Source organism: Antechinus flavipes, chromosome 3 (genome assembly GCF_016432865.1).
Source record: "Antechinus flavipes isolate AdamAnt ecotype Samford, QLD, Australia chromosome 3, AdamAnt_v2, whole genome shotgun sequence".
In the NCBI taxonomy this organism is placed as follows: Eukaryota; Metazoa; Chordata; class Mammalia; order Dasyuromorphia; family Dasyuridae; genus Antechinus; species Antechinus flavipes.
Genome location: NC_067400.1, coordinates 30379238 through 30394757, shown reverse-complemented (window position 1 = coordinate 30394757; position 15520 = coordinate 30379238). Strand labels below are relative to the sequence as shown.

The 15520-nt window shown below is 37.0% G+C and overlaps 1 protein-coding gene across 2 annotated transcripts in view; it reads right to left on the bottom strand.

Moving 5' to 3' along the window:
- Window positions 1-524: 524 nt before the first annotated feature.
- FNDC3B (fibronectin type III domain containing 3B) overlaps window positions 525-15520 on the bottom strand; it is a 366338-nt gene continuing 351342 nt past the window's right edge. For both annotated transcript variants that reach the window (XM_051983177.1, XM_051983178.1), the window contains exon 26: window positions 525-1399. In XM_051983177.1, coding sequence (XP_051839137.1) covers window positions 1088-1399 — 312 coding nt within the window. In that variant the 3' untranslated portion in view covers window positions 525-1087. The remainder of the gene's footprint in view (window positions 1400-15520) is intronic.

Here is a 15520-nt window from a genome sequence, read left to right as displayed (position 1 = left end):
TGAGAGAAGATAGAAGAGAGGAGAGAGAGAGAAGAGAGAGAAGAGAGAGAGGAGAGAGAGGAGAGAGACAGAGAGAGAGAGAAAGAGAGACTGCTCATGGTTAGTGTAAAATTGCCTGCAATCAGCAGAGGCAGGAAGCTGTCACCAGTCCTAGTCACATAATTCATGTCCAATGTAACAGAATATAATAAAATCTAGTGATTAGATTAGGAGTAGTTATATATATACAAGGCTAGACAAACAAGGTAAAGCAGCTTTCAGACAGCTGACCAAGGAGATAACTAGCTAGCTATTGCACAATGCCCTCTTTAAAGTTACTGCTATGGATTGACATGGGAAAAATCTAGAATGCGCCATCATTGATATGCATTTTGGTTACTTGATTTTTTTTATAGAGGCAGTTTCATAGTGTTAAAAATTATAAGAATAACAGATTATAAAAATATTTTAGCCTGTAGTACATGTTCTGATTTAAATGAACTAATCATCGTTAAATAACTGAGTGACAAAAAAATAAAAATAAAAATAAAAATAAACAGTAAATGGTGCTTAGGGCAGATGCCTTGTAGTGAATCAGTCTCATGCTGTTGGCGATACTCCAAATACCTCGTCTCGTTCACTTATAACAAAACTCTGGCCCTATCGCTACACACATTGTAACTGATTAATGTTTACAAGTATATGATGATTAAAAAAAAAAAAAGACATAAAGAAGTGACTGGTGATTATCGTCTACTGAACGGTAACATATAAAATCGAAGATTGAGAGAGACACCGGTGAAAACAGTATAAAGCAAATTGAAAGAAAAAAATGAAAAGAAAATTCAGCGCGAGGAAAGCTTGCTTTTGGTATCTGGTTTGCTTATTGATCCAGTTGAACCTCTTCCTAGTTTTGCATTTCAAAAAGGTGCACCAAAACACTGATAGTTTATTCCTAGCTAGAACTGTAAAACAAGAGAAGTATATAAATCAAAGAACAAAAAAGGTTTTTAAAAAAAATTTTTTTAAAAAGAACTATCTGGATAAATGTGTGTATTACAATGCGTAGCATTACCTAAATTCATACCTCGGACTCTGTTGGACTGGTCTACTTCATTAAGAAGTATTGTAATATAAAGGCAAACAAAACAGACAGGCCCGCGAAGCCAAGGACGATGAGGGCTGCAAATTGTCCATCAGTAGGCATTGGGCTCTTCCTTTTGGGATCGTCGAAGCACCCCGTTTCTGCCGCGAGCATCGTCTCATTCCGCTGTAGTACAAAAGCGGCCGAAGGGCTGAAGGCTCCACTCAGCTCCTGTGAGGTATCTAAGCAACGGCGACACACGCACACGCGGAATCGGTAATCGGTGTTGCTCTGAAGGCCTGAGATTTGGAAGGTTGCTTCTTCCCCTTTGTACACCTTGGCGAGAGAAATGGGAAAGTCACTGTTAATCCATTTCACAAAGGCAGGTGAACCAGGAAAATCTCCTATGTCCATATGGGGCAATGAGGGGCTCCATAATGCCAGAATCAGAAAGACCTGCCTGAGGCTGAACCCAGCCTCTGCTTGCCTCAGTTTCCTCATCTGTAAAATGAGGTAACGATAGCACTTCCCTGCAGAATTGTAATGAGGATTAAATGAGAAGATACAGAGTAAGTGCTGCATAAAAGTTAGCTGTCATTAAAGCACGATATAGATGTTCACAATTATTGTTGTTATTAAAGTGCTAGGTAAATGTTAGTTATTGTTACTATCAAAGTGCTACATAAATGTTAGCTACTATTATTATCAAGTTCTAGGTAAATGTTAATTATTGCTATTATCAAAGTGCTATATAAATATTAGCTACTGTTATCAGTTATTTGGCTATCATAGTTATTATAATATTATATATTATATATAGTTACATTATAGTTCGCTATTATTAAAGCACTAAATAAATGCAAACTATTATTATTGGTAAAGTGCTATATAAATGATAACTATTGTTATTACCCAAGTGCTATAGAAACGTTAGCTATTATTAAGCACTATCTAAATGTTAATTATCATTATTAAAGCACTATATAAATCTTAACTATTACATGCTATGTAAATGTTAGCTATTATTATTATTATCAGAGTGCTATATAAAGGTTAGCTATTATTAAAGCACTAAATAAATAAATACAAACTATTATTATTTTTAAAGTGCTAGGTAAATGTTACCTATTGTTATTATCAAAGTGCCATATACAGGTGTGTTATTATTAAAGCACTAAATAAATGCAAACTATTATTATTATTATTATTAAAGTGCTATATAAATGTTAGCTATTATTACTATCAAAGTGTTATATACAGGTTATCTATTATTAAAGCACTAAATAAATGCAAACTACTATTATTGCTAAAGTGCAATATAAATGATAGTTATTGTTATTATCAAAGTACTATATAAAGGTTAGCTATTTTTAAGTACTACCTAAATGCTAGTTATCACTATTAAAGCACTATACAAATTTTTACTATTATTATAAAAGTGCGACATAAATGATAGCTATAGTTAAAGCACTATCTAAATCCTGGTGATTATCATTACTAAAGAGTGAAAATGTTTGCTATTGTTATTATCATAGTATTACATAAATGTTAGCTTTTATTATATGACAAAAAGGGGCAGGGCTTTGATCTACATTCAATATGAGAATGCATTTACCTTAAGGTTCAATTAGGTAAGTATTTGTTTATAATGTAAGAGTATTTTTATGGCTATCTTTGATTTATGTCACTTTAGTTTCTGAATGAAGTTTTTCCAGGGTCGCTAGTCAGCAAGCCCAATTCTTGTAACAAAAAATAAAGAGGAAAAAACCAGTACTAACTAAGAATGGATATATGCAGTGTTCCTCACCCAGAGTTCTGCACCTTTGCAAAGAACAGAAGGACTATTTTCTCATCTCCTTTTGGAGGTTGAGTTTTCCAACAAATAATTATTAGGTGTCTATTTTGTGTAAGGTGCTTGGCTAGACATTGGAGAGCTATGTATAAAAGTTAAATAGCCCCTGCCCCCAGAAAGCTACCACTCTGCTCCTTATAGTTGCTCCTATTTATCACCCTGTTACTACTCTAGTTCTCTTAAAACAATACGACACTCCTTCCAGGACAGTGGAAAGTCTGAAATAACTATCTGAGCTTCCATGATGTATTGTCATCCATTTATTAAACATATAATCAAGCACAATAAGTATTGTGCTAAGTAGTGACGATACAAAGATAAATGGGCAAGATTTAGCACAGCCTGGCACATAGGAGCCACTTAAACAAGGCTGGATTTGACTTGACTCAAGGCTCTCCAACAATGTACACTCTTGAGGACAAAGTCTATTTCCTTTTTGGTGAATGGATGAATAGTGCTTACAGTGCTTACTGGATAAAAATAATATGTATAACATAAAATATACATATAGCAAATGGAAAGTAGTTTTCTCCTCCCCCTCCCCTTTGGGGGTGGGATTAGGTAAGACCTGGTACAGGACAGTGGTGTGAGATTCAAATACCACCCAATTGACCAATTAGCCATGCATGAGTATGGCAGTTCATTCATTCATTTATTTATTCATTTACTGTTTTCCAATTTCCAACTTTTTCTTAATTTCCAAATTTTCTTAACTAATAATTGTGTATATATTTATTAAATGTGGTACGGTAGCTCTTATAAAATATGGAATGGAAGGAAATCTCTGAGTGTAAGGATTCAGAAGAGGTCATAGTAAAAGTCCCAGTGCTTTCTTACTGATTTCCATTCTGACCTCAATTTTCAAATTTAACATGATTGTTGTTTTTTTAATGGCTAACATTTAGGGTGCTATTTCTAGCAAACTTAGCCTCAAAACACTCAGACTATTAAGACATGTCCAAACGTATCATCTCTCTCACTGTTCTGTTTACAAGATTTTGAACCCTCTTCTCCATCATGTTACTCTTTCTAATGAGCAAGAAGATACTGATTTGTGCCTGGGGAAGTGGAATTATGAATTTAGCTGCAATCAGCAACAAATAACAAGTCTCGGTAAAGGCTCCATGATTATTCCTTCCTGTCTCTGACAATGACAAAGTCTATAGTGTTCATAGTCATCATCAATGGAGTTCATTGCCCTGGCAATCTTGTCCTGTGGCTATTTCCAGAGTTTAGAATATGCCAGGAAATTATCATCCCCAATCTCATTCCTCTATGTGTGAGCAACATCAGCTAAACATCCAAATCCTCAACTGAGCAGAAGAGACCCTCAGGTCTGGAGACTCGATATGCTTTCTATTCTGGGCCTACCCACACAGGTACTTTTTTTCCTTGATGCAACCATTGTCCCCACAGTTAAGAAATCAATATGGGTGCGAAAATGTTTGTGGCAAGAAACTGGAAACTGAGGGGATGCCTATTAGTTGGAGAATGACTGAATAAGTTCTGGTTAATGAATGATATGGAATATTATTGTTTTGTAAGAAACAATCAGAAAGATGATTTCAGAGAGGCTTGGAGAGACTTACATGAACTGATGCTGAATGAAGTGAGTAGAACCAAGAGATCATTATACATGGCAACAACAATATTATATGGTGATTGATTCTTATGGAAGTGGCTTTTTTCTAACAGTGAGATGTTTCAGACCAGTTCCCATAATCTTATGATGAAGATTATGGGAACTGAGTAGCTTTTTTACTTTTTCTGTTGTTGTTTGCTTGCATTTTGTTTTTACTTTTTTTTTTTTCCTTTTGGATCTGATTTTTCTTGTGCAGCATGATAATTGTATAAATATGTATAGCTATATTGAATTTAACATATATTTTAATATATTTAACATGTACTGGATTACCTGCCATCTAGAGGAGGGAGTGAGGGGAAGGAAGGGAAAATTTGGAACACAAGATTTTGCAAGGGTCAATGTTGAAAAATTACCCATGCATATGTTTTGTAAATAAAAAAAAAATTCAAAGCAAAAAGAAAAAAAGAAATCAATGTGGAAGTTTTACTTTGTGAAAGCAGTTTCATGTAAGCTTGTTTGTGACTCAGTTTCTCTGTATGTACTTGCTAGTTTTCTCACAATGATGGCACAGGAGTTTATAAGACTAGGAAAGCATGGAGGAAAGTTATCACCTAAGGCTCAACTAAACGGTTTCATGACCCATTGCCTGGCATGGGGTTCTGCACATAACTGGTGTGATAATGTGCTATGCTAGAAAGAGCAGCAATTTTGGAGTTAAAAAAACACAGTTCTAATTCTGCTCTGAACACTTAACTGGCTTTGTGACCTTAGACAAGTAAGTTTCCTCATCTGTAAAATAAAGCTATTGCACTCAGCCTCTAAGCTCCATTCTAACTTTAAATTGATGATACCATGACTTCTCCATGGCTGCATGGCTAATAATCTTATCATGGATTTGGATTTGAACCCTGGTTTTCCCAACAAAATACAAGTAGCCAGAATTCTCTTTTGAACAGGCTAATTACTTGAAAATGTACGTTATCAGTAGATATTTTAGCATTTAATACCCACAAAATATCTTATATTCAAATAACCTTATATTTAACAAAAACAAAACCCCCCCAGCCAGCCTCAAGAATTCTACGACTATCCCCCCAAACAAAACAGTTGGAAAGGGGATCCTTTGTTATACAGAACTGCAGTCAGAAAACAGCCTTCATTTCTAGAAAGTGATTACATTTCAATTTATTCCCTCGCTCTGATCCCAGTAATGGAGCAGAGAGCCAGTCACCAATAAAACAACTCTGTATACATTTGAATTCTTTTATTGTTGTCGGCCTTTTTCTTTTCGAAGCTAAAATGACCTCATCTCTGTAACCCTTTGATTGTGGCTGTGCCTTATCCCTGAACTGTGTCCAAGCTCTGCAACTGTACGTTCCAGGACAGAACACAGTGAAGGTCTGATTAATATAGAAGAGATCTTCTGACGTCCTGTGCCCTTATTCACACATTTAAAAGTGTTCTTCTTCCTTTTATTAAAAAACTAGCACTACATGGCCCATTCCTCATCGTACCCGGCTTCCCGGCTGAATATTCCTTGGTCTATGCCCCTCATGGCTGTGACCCTTTTGTGGTAATGTGCTATGCTCTTTCTAGTTCCCTTTTGAATCATGAACAGAATGTTCCTGGCCTGCTCATGGCAAGACACAAATAGAAATCACAGGATCGCAGTCTGGGAAGGGACCTTTGAGAACACTTAATTCAATCTGTATCTGCTAGAATTCTACGATCTACATGACCCTCCAAGACGGGGAGCTTACTACTTCTCCAGGCAGGGCAAACTGGATACCAAGGTCCCTTTGACCAAATATTCTACTCCATTCTCTGAAAATTCCCATGAAGTCGAATAGGGACTGTGGTTATTTCACATCCACGTTTTGTTTTGTACACAGATGTCTCATCTCCCTGTAACAGATTGTAAGCTCTGAGATTTCTCTTCTTTTTTCTTCATCTCTTTGGAGTTCTGAGCAGAATGTTGTACTTCTCATCGCTCAGATGGAAAATGAAAAGAGTACATGCATAAAAGGTTCAGTAAATTACCATCAGTAATGAATGATGACAAATGGGTCTACCAGCCGCCCTTAGTAACCAGAACAGCAAAATTAGGAAAAATGCATAGATGGTGGCAGGTCCTTCAGGATACAGGTATTTTGGCTAAGGTCTAGGCCAGCTACTTTTGGTTTTAAATGCATAAAATACCTCAGATCACAAAGGTAACCAATTATGTTGTGTAATCTTGATTTTTTTTGCATTTAAAAATCATTATCGAGAGGATTTAAACTAGACTGTCAAAGGGTCATAACACTCGCCAAAAGAACTCCTGCTCTTGAATGACAAGCTCTATCTCTTTTAAGGGTTATATCTAAACAAGAACAGAAATGACAACCAACTGAGCCCTGAATTAAGGTACTGAGCCTTTAGGGGTTACTGTGGATGCATACACCAAACCTCATACTAAGGATTCTTTTATCTCAATTAAACAGTTAAAAAGGGCTGATGAATTATATAGAGAGTTGGGAAAGAATCTCAGAGATTATCTAGTCATTCCCCTAATTTTACAAATGGGGAAATTGAGGCCCAGCCAGGTTAAATGACTTGTCTGTGGTCTGACAGAAGAAAGGTCATCTTTCAGATTTGAGCTAGGCCTTTGGGTCCTCCCATTACACTGTATCATGAAGGGAACACATGGAAAAGATTCCACTAATTTTAGAAGATAAGAATATTGAAGATGAACCCCAAAATGCATTTTTAAAATCTATATAAAAGAAGCCAATGATGATTTAAAATATTATTAGGGAGAGGGGTACATATTGGACTTTGGGCATATTCTCCTAAAGCAAAGCAGGAGGTTTTTGTTTTTCTCCCTAAACATTGAGATTACCTGAACAGTCAAACAGGACTATGACTGAGAAGCTGCTGCTGTCAGTGAGTGTGATTCAATTAGTGTCCATTAACATTTCTGGACCGAAAACTTTTCAGTACAGTATCTAAGCAACTCAGGCCGACATCCAGCTTTCTCCCTGGAAACCAGGCTGCTGTGACTTGTGGAGCTGCCTCTGTGCTCCAGCTGTTTGGCTCCAACATGCCCGGGGGCACCCCCTTTCTCTCCTGTCTGTTTTGTTTAAATGACCATACCTCTGATTTCAGTGGCACATGGAAACTCCCCCGTGAAGAAGCTCTGTCTACTAGAACTGGCTGCTGCCTGCTCTTCCAATTATAGTCTTAGACATAGAAATTAAGTGACTCGTCCAGAATCTCACATTTGGCAAGTGCCAGACCAGGTTTTCCTGTCTTTTAGACCAGCTCTTGATTCATTGTGCCAAGTTTGTTTTATACCAAGGAAACCCATTCTTCCTCTTCTCAGTAAGGCTCAGTTTAAGGGCCATGTCCTAGATGGGGTCCATCTTGCCCTCCCTCCCCCCCCAGGTATTTGTGTGGACATACACACATACATATGAATATAAAATTTGCTTAGATTATGAGCTTAAAGTGACCCTATGGCTATCTACTCTAATTCTATAGCTTCTTAGTAAGCTATCCATCTATTCTCTCATTTGACAGATGAAGGTCTGAGTACAAGGTAACTGGCTGTATGTCTTGTTTTCTCCCATTAGAATGTAAATCTCTTGAAAAAAATAGTTCTATTTCTTTCTTTTGTATCCCTAGCATGTAGCAGAACACCTGGTACATTATAGGTACTTAATAAATAAAGTTGGAATAAATGATCAAAATGTACTTTGAGCTTGCAGGAAGGGGCAAGGTTCTGAAGACTGATTTAGAGGTGCTATCATAAATGGGCAAAGTATTATAAATGGGCAAAGTATAAACAATGGAATTAATTGGACCGGGGGTGGAAACCATCTCAACAGGTTGCAGACTAATGAGCTTATTAAGAGACTGGATTGGGACACATTTCCCAAAGATGATTCCCAATAAATTATTTGTTGAATAAATGAATGTACACACTAGTTCACTTTGGTTGCTAATCACAGACCATGTGGAGGGTAATCTTGAGTCAATTCTATTGGTGAAGAAAAAGGCCAGGGAGTCAAGGTGTTTGTCACTAGCTTGGTGTCCACCTTGTATATCTGGAGTCTTATAGCTTACCCATGAGTCCACGGTTTGAACTGTCCCAGACCAGTCATTCAGAACAAGAAAGGGAATACAATCATTCAATGGACATGGAATCCAGGTAGGAGCTACAGCCTGAGTGAAGACGTCTAATAGTCACTCACATATTGTGTAGGCATTTGATGTGCAGAATAAGTAGAGGCAGTCCTTTGTTCCAATCCTTCTGATTTTTGGAGGGGTATGACTCCAATTGTACATGCCTTAGGTAATTCTAGGACTTATCTATCAAGTCACAGACAATCTGGTAGAGAAGTTAGCGATAGGCGTTCCCAACGAAATCCTGTATCTTTGAGGCTCCCACATGCAGAAGAAATGGGGCCACTCTCCAGATTTTTTTTTCATTTCATTTTGTTTTGTTTTATCTATCTATCTTCCCATTTATTTATTCATTTGTTTATTTATTTATCAATCTATTTATTTATTGTAAACAAATTATTATATTATATATTTATATTATTATACTATCACAAATAAATTTATATTTATGCAACAATGCAGATAGATGGAAAATGTTAGTCCTAAAGAATGTTTCTGGACTTCAATTTTTTTTCTTTTTAATGTACATTGCAAAGTCTCTCCCAGCTAAACCCAAGATCTACTGACATCCAAAGTCAATCTCATTGACAGTCAACAATACGGTCTTTCTCTCACAGAAGGGTCTTGGAATTATGTTATTCTTGTCTGTACTTAATTGTTTAAAATCACTGAAAATGACTTTACTTCTTGAAATCCATAAACGATTCCGGTCGAAACATCCTCAGGGAAAGAGTATGAATTTTAAGGTTTGACTCCAAATCACCTTATGGCACCATATGTGTTCCCTTCTTTAAAGGTGACATGAATATGAAAAGCTGGGGCTCTGGGGACATTTGCAGAAGCACGCTAGCTACCATTACATAAACCATTGAATGTGGGAGCAGGTACACACATCACTGCTTGTTTATCTTGGTTCTGGTTACACTGTCCTCAGGCTGACACCTTTCAGTTATCTCTGGGGTATGCCTTTTCTCCTTGATGATGGAGAGAAGCCAACATTTGCCACAGATATTATGGGCAGGTGCTTGGTATTATCATAAAACAAGTGTCCCTAACAAAGGAGGTCAATCAGTCAGTAAGAATTTATTAAACACTCATTACATACTGGAGGAATTCAGAACTCTACTATATCTTACTTTGCTGTGACTACTTCTGAGTTCTAGGCTCAGTTCTGGATATCACATTTTAGGAAGGATACTGATGGTTTAAAGCATCCTGAAGTCAGGGAGCACAGTAAGGGAGGGGACTAGATATCATGGGCAAATATACAGAATGGCTGAAGGAATTGGAGGGTGTTGATCTCAAGGAAGAGAAAACCTGGGCAGGGGCCAGGGAAGAAGTTCTTAAGAATACAAAGGGCAGGTCATCTGAAAGGGGTCTTAGAATTGATTGAATTACAGAGAAGGGAACCACAGAGGAGCAATGATGAAAAAATTTAGGTTTAGACATAGAGTGTCTTTCCTCTGAAAGCTATTCCATATTTTGTTTGCATGCTATCTTCTCCATCTGAATGGGAGTTCTTTGAAGACAGATACTACAATTGTCTTTCTTAGTTTCTCCAGTGCTTAGCGTAGTGTTTGGTACATTGTGAATCGTTAATGAATGCTTACTGACCCAAAGGGGTCAGGACAATTACAGGACAATGTCCAGAAGTGGAACAGACTTCCTCGAGGAGTAGTTAATTTGCCACAACCAATCAACCAAGTCTTCCAGTGGAAGTTGAATGAAATAAGATTCTAGAAATACATTGGGTAGAAACCTTAAAATTGACCCTGATCTGAGTATATCATTTCCCTCTTCAAAAACCTTCAGGTTCTGCCCCTAAGAAAAATGACAAAATCTTGAGCCTTCCACAATATAGCTGTTGCGGGCTTTTCCAGCTCTATTTCACAACGGCCCTATTTACATACTTTTTGTTCTAGTGAAATGGGATATGGGATACTGATCACTTTGTGCATGTACCATTCACTTTCAAACTCAATATTCCATTTCTCACCCCAAGAATCTCTAGCTTCCTTTGAAGCATACCTAAGAGACCACACCTCCTATAGAAGGTCTTTCCTCTTAAGTGATTTTTCTCACTGGAAATTACTTTTTCTAATTTCTTATTTACTTAGGAGTATGAATCTTTGATCTCCCAATAGTATGGAAATGCTTTAAAGTCAATGACTGCCTAGAAGGCTTTGAATTCCTAGCACCTAGGACAGCACCTGGCACAGCACCTGGCACAAAGTAGGTGCTTGGTTAAGGTATTTTGAGTTGAACCAAACAGAACTGAAGTCAAATAGTAAATCAAAGGTTGGTAATCTCCATATTTTCTCCAGGAGTCCTGCCTGTATAATCAGTCTACAACTTTTAATATCATGAAGGAAACTCCAAAAGTTAGCTCTATTGACATGCCTATAGTGATTAATAAAAAAAACAAATGGAACGGCAGTTATAACTGAAATGTTGAATTTGATAGCAAATTGTAATCTTGGGTCCCATAAGGAGACAAATTAACTTAGCAAAAAAAGGAAATTTTAACTAAGGTTGTGCATATCTGTTTCTGAGAGATGCTTTACTACCATAAAGTAAAGAAGACAAGTCAAGAGACACTTTTCAATATCTCCTTGGAAATGTATTTATCCTACTTTACCTATATAATTCAAAAATCCTCAAATTCTTTATTCTTATTGCTTTTGGCTTTTTTTTTTTTAATTGGGAGGAAAGATTTGCCATCTATGAGGAATCAGCTTTCTCTACATTCAGAGTATCTCCACATAACACACATCTTGTAATATATCAAAGAAAAGGGATATAGCAGGGGATTGGAAAATAAAATATGATGATTCCTAAATTCATCATATGTGATAATGAATTAGATCACTTTTCTTTCTGGGGTGCTTATCAGAGAGGATCATGGAATCTGGAACTGGAAGAGACCTTAGTGATTATTTAATTAGACAAATGCTCTTATTTTTACAGCTGAAGAAATGCAAGCCCAGAGACATGAAGGATATTTTTGAAGGACACAGAGTGGCACAAATGGTAGAGTTGGGATTCAAGTCATTGGATTCTAAGATCAGGGCCACTGAAAGTGCAATGGATACCTACTGGGCAAATGACTTTACCTCTGTTTTTTACCTCTATAAAATGGGAATAACAGCACCTCCTTCCCAGGGTTGTTGCAAGGATCAAATGAGATACTATTGTAAAGCAGATAGCACACAGTAGATGCCCTATAAATGTTTATTCCTTTCTCCTCTTTACTTTGTTTGTCCATGCTGCCTCCTTAGAAGGTCAAAATAGAAATCTCGGCTCCAGTTCTGTTTGGTGTACCTTGAATTGACCTTTCTAATCTATAAGTCAAATTTTATTCATTCATTCATTTATTATTTTTGCCTCCCATTTTAATTTTGTTCTTATTCTTTTAATCTATTTGATTTTGATGTAGTGCATATGGAAGTATTGTGAAGAATCAGGAAAATTTGATTTGAATACTTTCTCAGATATTTGTTTGCTGAGTGACTTGTGATAATCACTTATCTTTTCCTACTTCAATTTGGAGATAATAGCAATTAGCTCACAGGATTATTGTTGTGATGATAAAATAAAAAATCTATAAAGAATGAAATAGTCTCTGATACACATAGATGCTTAATAAATGCTTGCTCTCTTCCCCTTCCTTCCATTTTGTAAACTGACTACATTCCCTTTTCCTAGCCTTTGTTTGCTTTTCTCCCATTAGAATGTAAACTCCTTCTAGGCAGAGACTACCAGGCTTGGTTTGATTTGTATCTCTAGCTTTTATGCATGGAATTAGTGCTTTCTATTTATCTATCTTTATTTTGTGCATATGTACAATGTGACTTAGATTCCTAATCTATAAAAGAGATAAGAGATAAATATAAAAGAGAGCTTTGTGAATTTCACAGCACTATATAAATGGCAGCTCTGATGACCATGTGGCTTGGGACTCTACTGTAATCCAAAGGGTGGACTATTATGTAATTTAGGAAGGATGTTCTTGCAGTGATAGCTACCATGAGGTCATTTCAGCTCAGTGAAAATACTCCATGATTCTTTCTGTTTACTTATTTTGACAGGATTCATGATTATTGGGTTACTCTTCTTATCCCCAAAATCAATTTAGGTTTGTTCCAATTTAGGATTTTTAAAATTGGCATGAACAATTATGACAGCACAACACACACGACACAATCTTATTTTCTACAAAGACTATTTTTGTTCTTGATTTAATAAAGAATATCTGTTAAGGGATTTTGCTATGTCTAATGAAAATGGAGATGATCTAAAACAAACATGAAACTAACAAAAGGATTGCTCACTTCAAAACTTGGCCCTGTTGAGTTCTCTTGAGTAACAGAAAGTCTATTCCAACATTTGGTCAGAACCAAGAAAAGAAGTCAGTGATTCTTAGGGGTCGGTCCAGCCCCCTCCCACCTTGGTAAGAGCAATTCTGGACAGTATTGGCAGTTCTAGAACTGGTCCTTGCAAGTCAACCTCTCTTTGGTTTTTTATTACAATGGAAAATCAATGACTTGAGTCAAAGGATCAAGGTTCGAATCCTGGTCTTTGACACTTGTTTACATGTGACTTTGAGAAAGTCACCACCCCCTTGGGTCTTGAAAAAGATAGGGTTAAAAAAATAACCTCCAGAGAAACTTTGCTCCTAGTTCTATAAGTATGGTTTTAAGTGGTTCAATGAACTCATCCATTCAAAAAGTATTTATTAAGTGCCTTTTATATGTTGGGAACTTTGCTAGGGATAGATACAAAGGCAAAAATGAAATAGTTTTTGCCCTCAAGAAGCTTACATTCTATTATGTGTTAACATGAAAAAAAAATCTAAGAAATTCACTTATTGATTTAAGATGCAGAACATAAAAGACCCTACAGGTTAGGCTAGATGGCCTCTGGGGTCTTGTTTAACTCTGAGATTCTGTCCATCAGAATTTGTAACAAACACTCTCATTCTCTATTACAAGCAAAAATATAAAGATGTGTTTATTTGTTTCCTTTTTCTTTCCTTCCTTCCTTTCTATATTTCTTTCTTTCTTGCTATCTATTATCTATTTCAAACTCATGTAAAAGAAGCTGCTAAATGTAGTAACTCAGACATTTAATCAGCAGACATTTTTCAGGTATTTATTATACATGTCTAGTACTTGTCTTTAAGAAGCTTCCAAATAATTTCAATAAAATTTCCTCTTTAGCATCCATCCATCCATTCCCCAAAGAATGTGAGTCAGGCATATGGTAAGCACTGGGGATAATCTTGTGTCCATTCAATACCAATTTTGTTGTTGTGGTTCAGTTGTACTTGACTCTTTCTGACCCTGGAGGGGGTTTTCCTGACAAGGACACTGGAGTGGTTTGTCATTTCATTCTCCAGCTTGTTTTATAGATGAGAAAACTGAGGTAAACAGGATAAAGTGACTTGCTCAGGTTCATATAGCTAATGACTGTCTGAGGCTGAATGTAAACTCAGGCTTTTCTGATTCCAGGCAATGCCAATAGTCAGAATTTTATTAAGCCCCAACCATGTGCCAGCAATTGTGCTAAGGACTGGGGGGATACAAAGAAGGGCATACGAAAGTTCCTTTTCTCAAGGGGCTCAAGGGAAGGCTCTCAATGGGCCAGGGTGGCCCCTCTGTAGAGTTCTGAAGGCAGGACACAGGATGGGCAGACATGACTTGGCTGCCACCTGTACTGCTAGAATGTACTTATCAGGGGAATCCTGAATCCATCTAAGTAGTTGGACTGATACTTTGGTTGGAAGTTAATGGGACACTGTTAGGAGGGAGCTTTGAGCTTAATGGAAATGTCCCCTAAAGCAGACTGAGGCTGAAAAGCTGAATAGTAAAATATTAAATGAATACACATACAAATGTGAAGCGAACCAGAAAAATTCAGGTGAGCGTTGGAGGAAATGCTTTTAATCATTACAGCCAACCGCAGCCTCGCTGGCCCTTACCCCTGCTCACCACCACCTCCCTTTGGCATTGCCCAAGTTCATTCCTTTCAGCCACTCGAGTCAATTAGCAAGAACTGTTAAGCTTCTGCATGTGGCATTATATGGCCAAAATAAAGTTCATTGAATAATAGTTGTTGAAAATACTCTTTGTTAACTACAAAAGAAAGTTTTCAGGGGAAGATGATGGCTGATATTTCTACCTGACACTACTGCTACATCACAGCCATCTACTTGGGTCATTGCACCATCTTCCAGTCCTACCCAGCCCTGTTCTCTTTCCTGAGAATAAAACTCCCTTCTGCGGTAACCTCTCCCCTATACATATTCTTTTTCCTTTTAGAATGTAAGCCGTCTGAAGGCAGGGATTCTCTTTTTAAGTCTTGGCTCTTATATTTAGCACAATGCCTGGGACACAGCAGGCACTTAATAAATGTGTACCCATTAAGTGACTCATTCATTCATTCCTACAAATTTCCATTTTAAAGGTAAAATGTTGGTATAATCTCATTGCTCCCTAAATCATTCTCTCCCATTGAAGAGGTAGAATCTCCTATGGACTGGGTTATTAGAATTGTCATCAGATGCTTCTATTTTTATTTGCTTCATGACTTCAAGATCCATTGTTCCATCGTCTCTTGACAAAAATTATTTCAAGCGTCACTTGTCTCGTATGATTGACATGGTACATTCTTTATTCTGCCTCTGGATCCACACCTTAAAACATCATGTTTAAGTTATTGTTCGCTGATCAACAGAAGGCAGGACAGTACATGTTGTACCTGACTTAAATGCCATTTTTCTATGTACCTCTGCTGGCTTTAATTATTTCTTAGTAAACACACAGAACAGCAACTTTCATTGGTCAACTAGTGG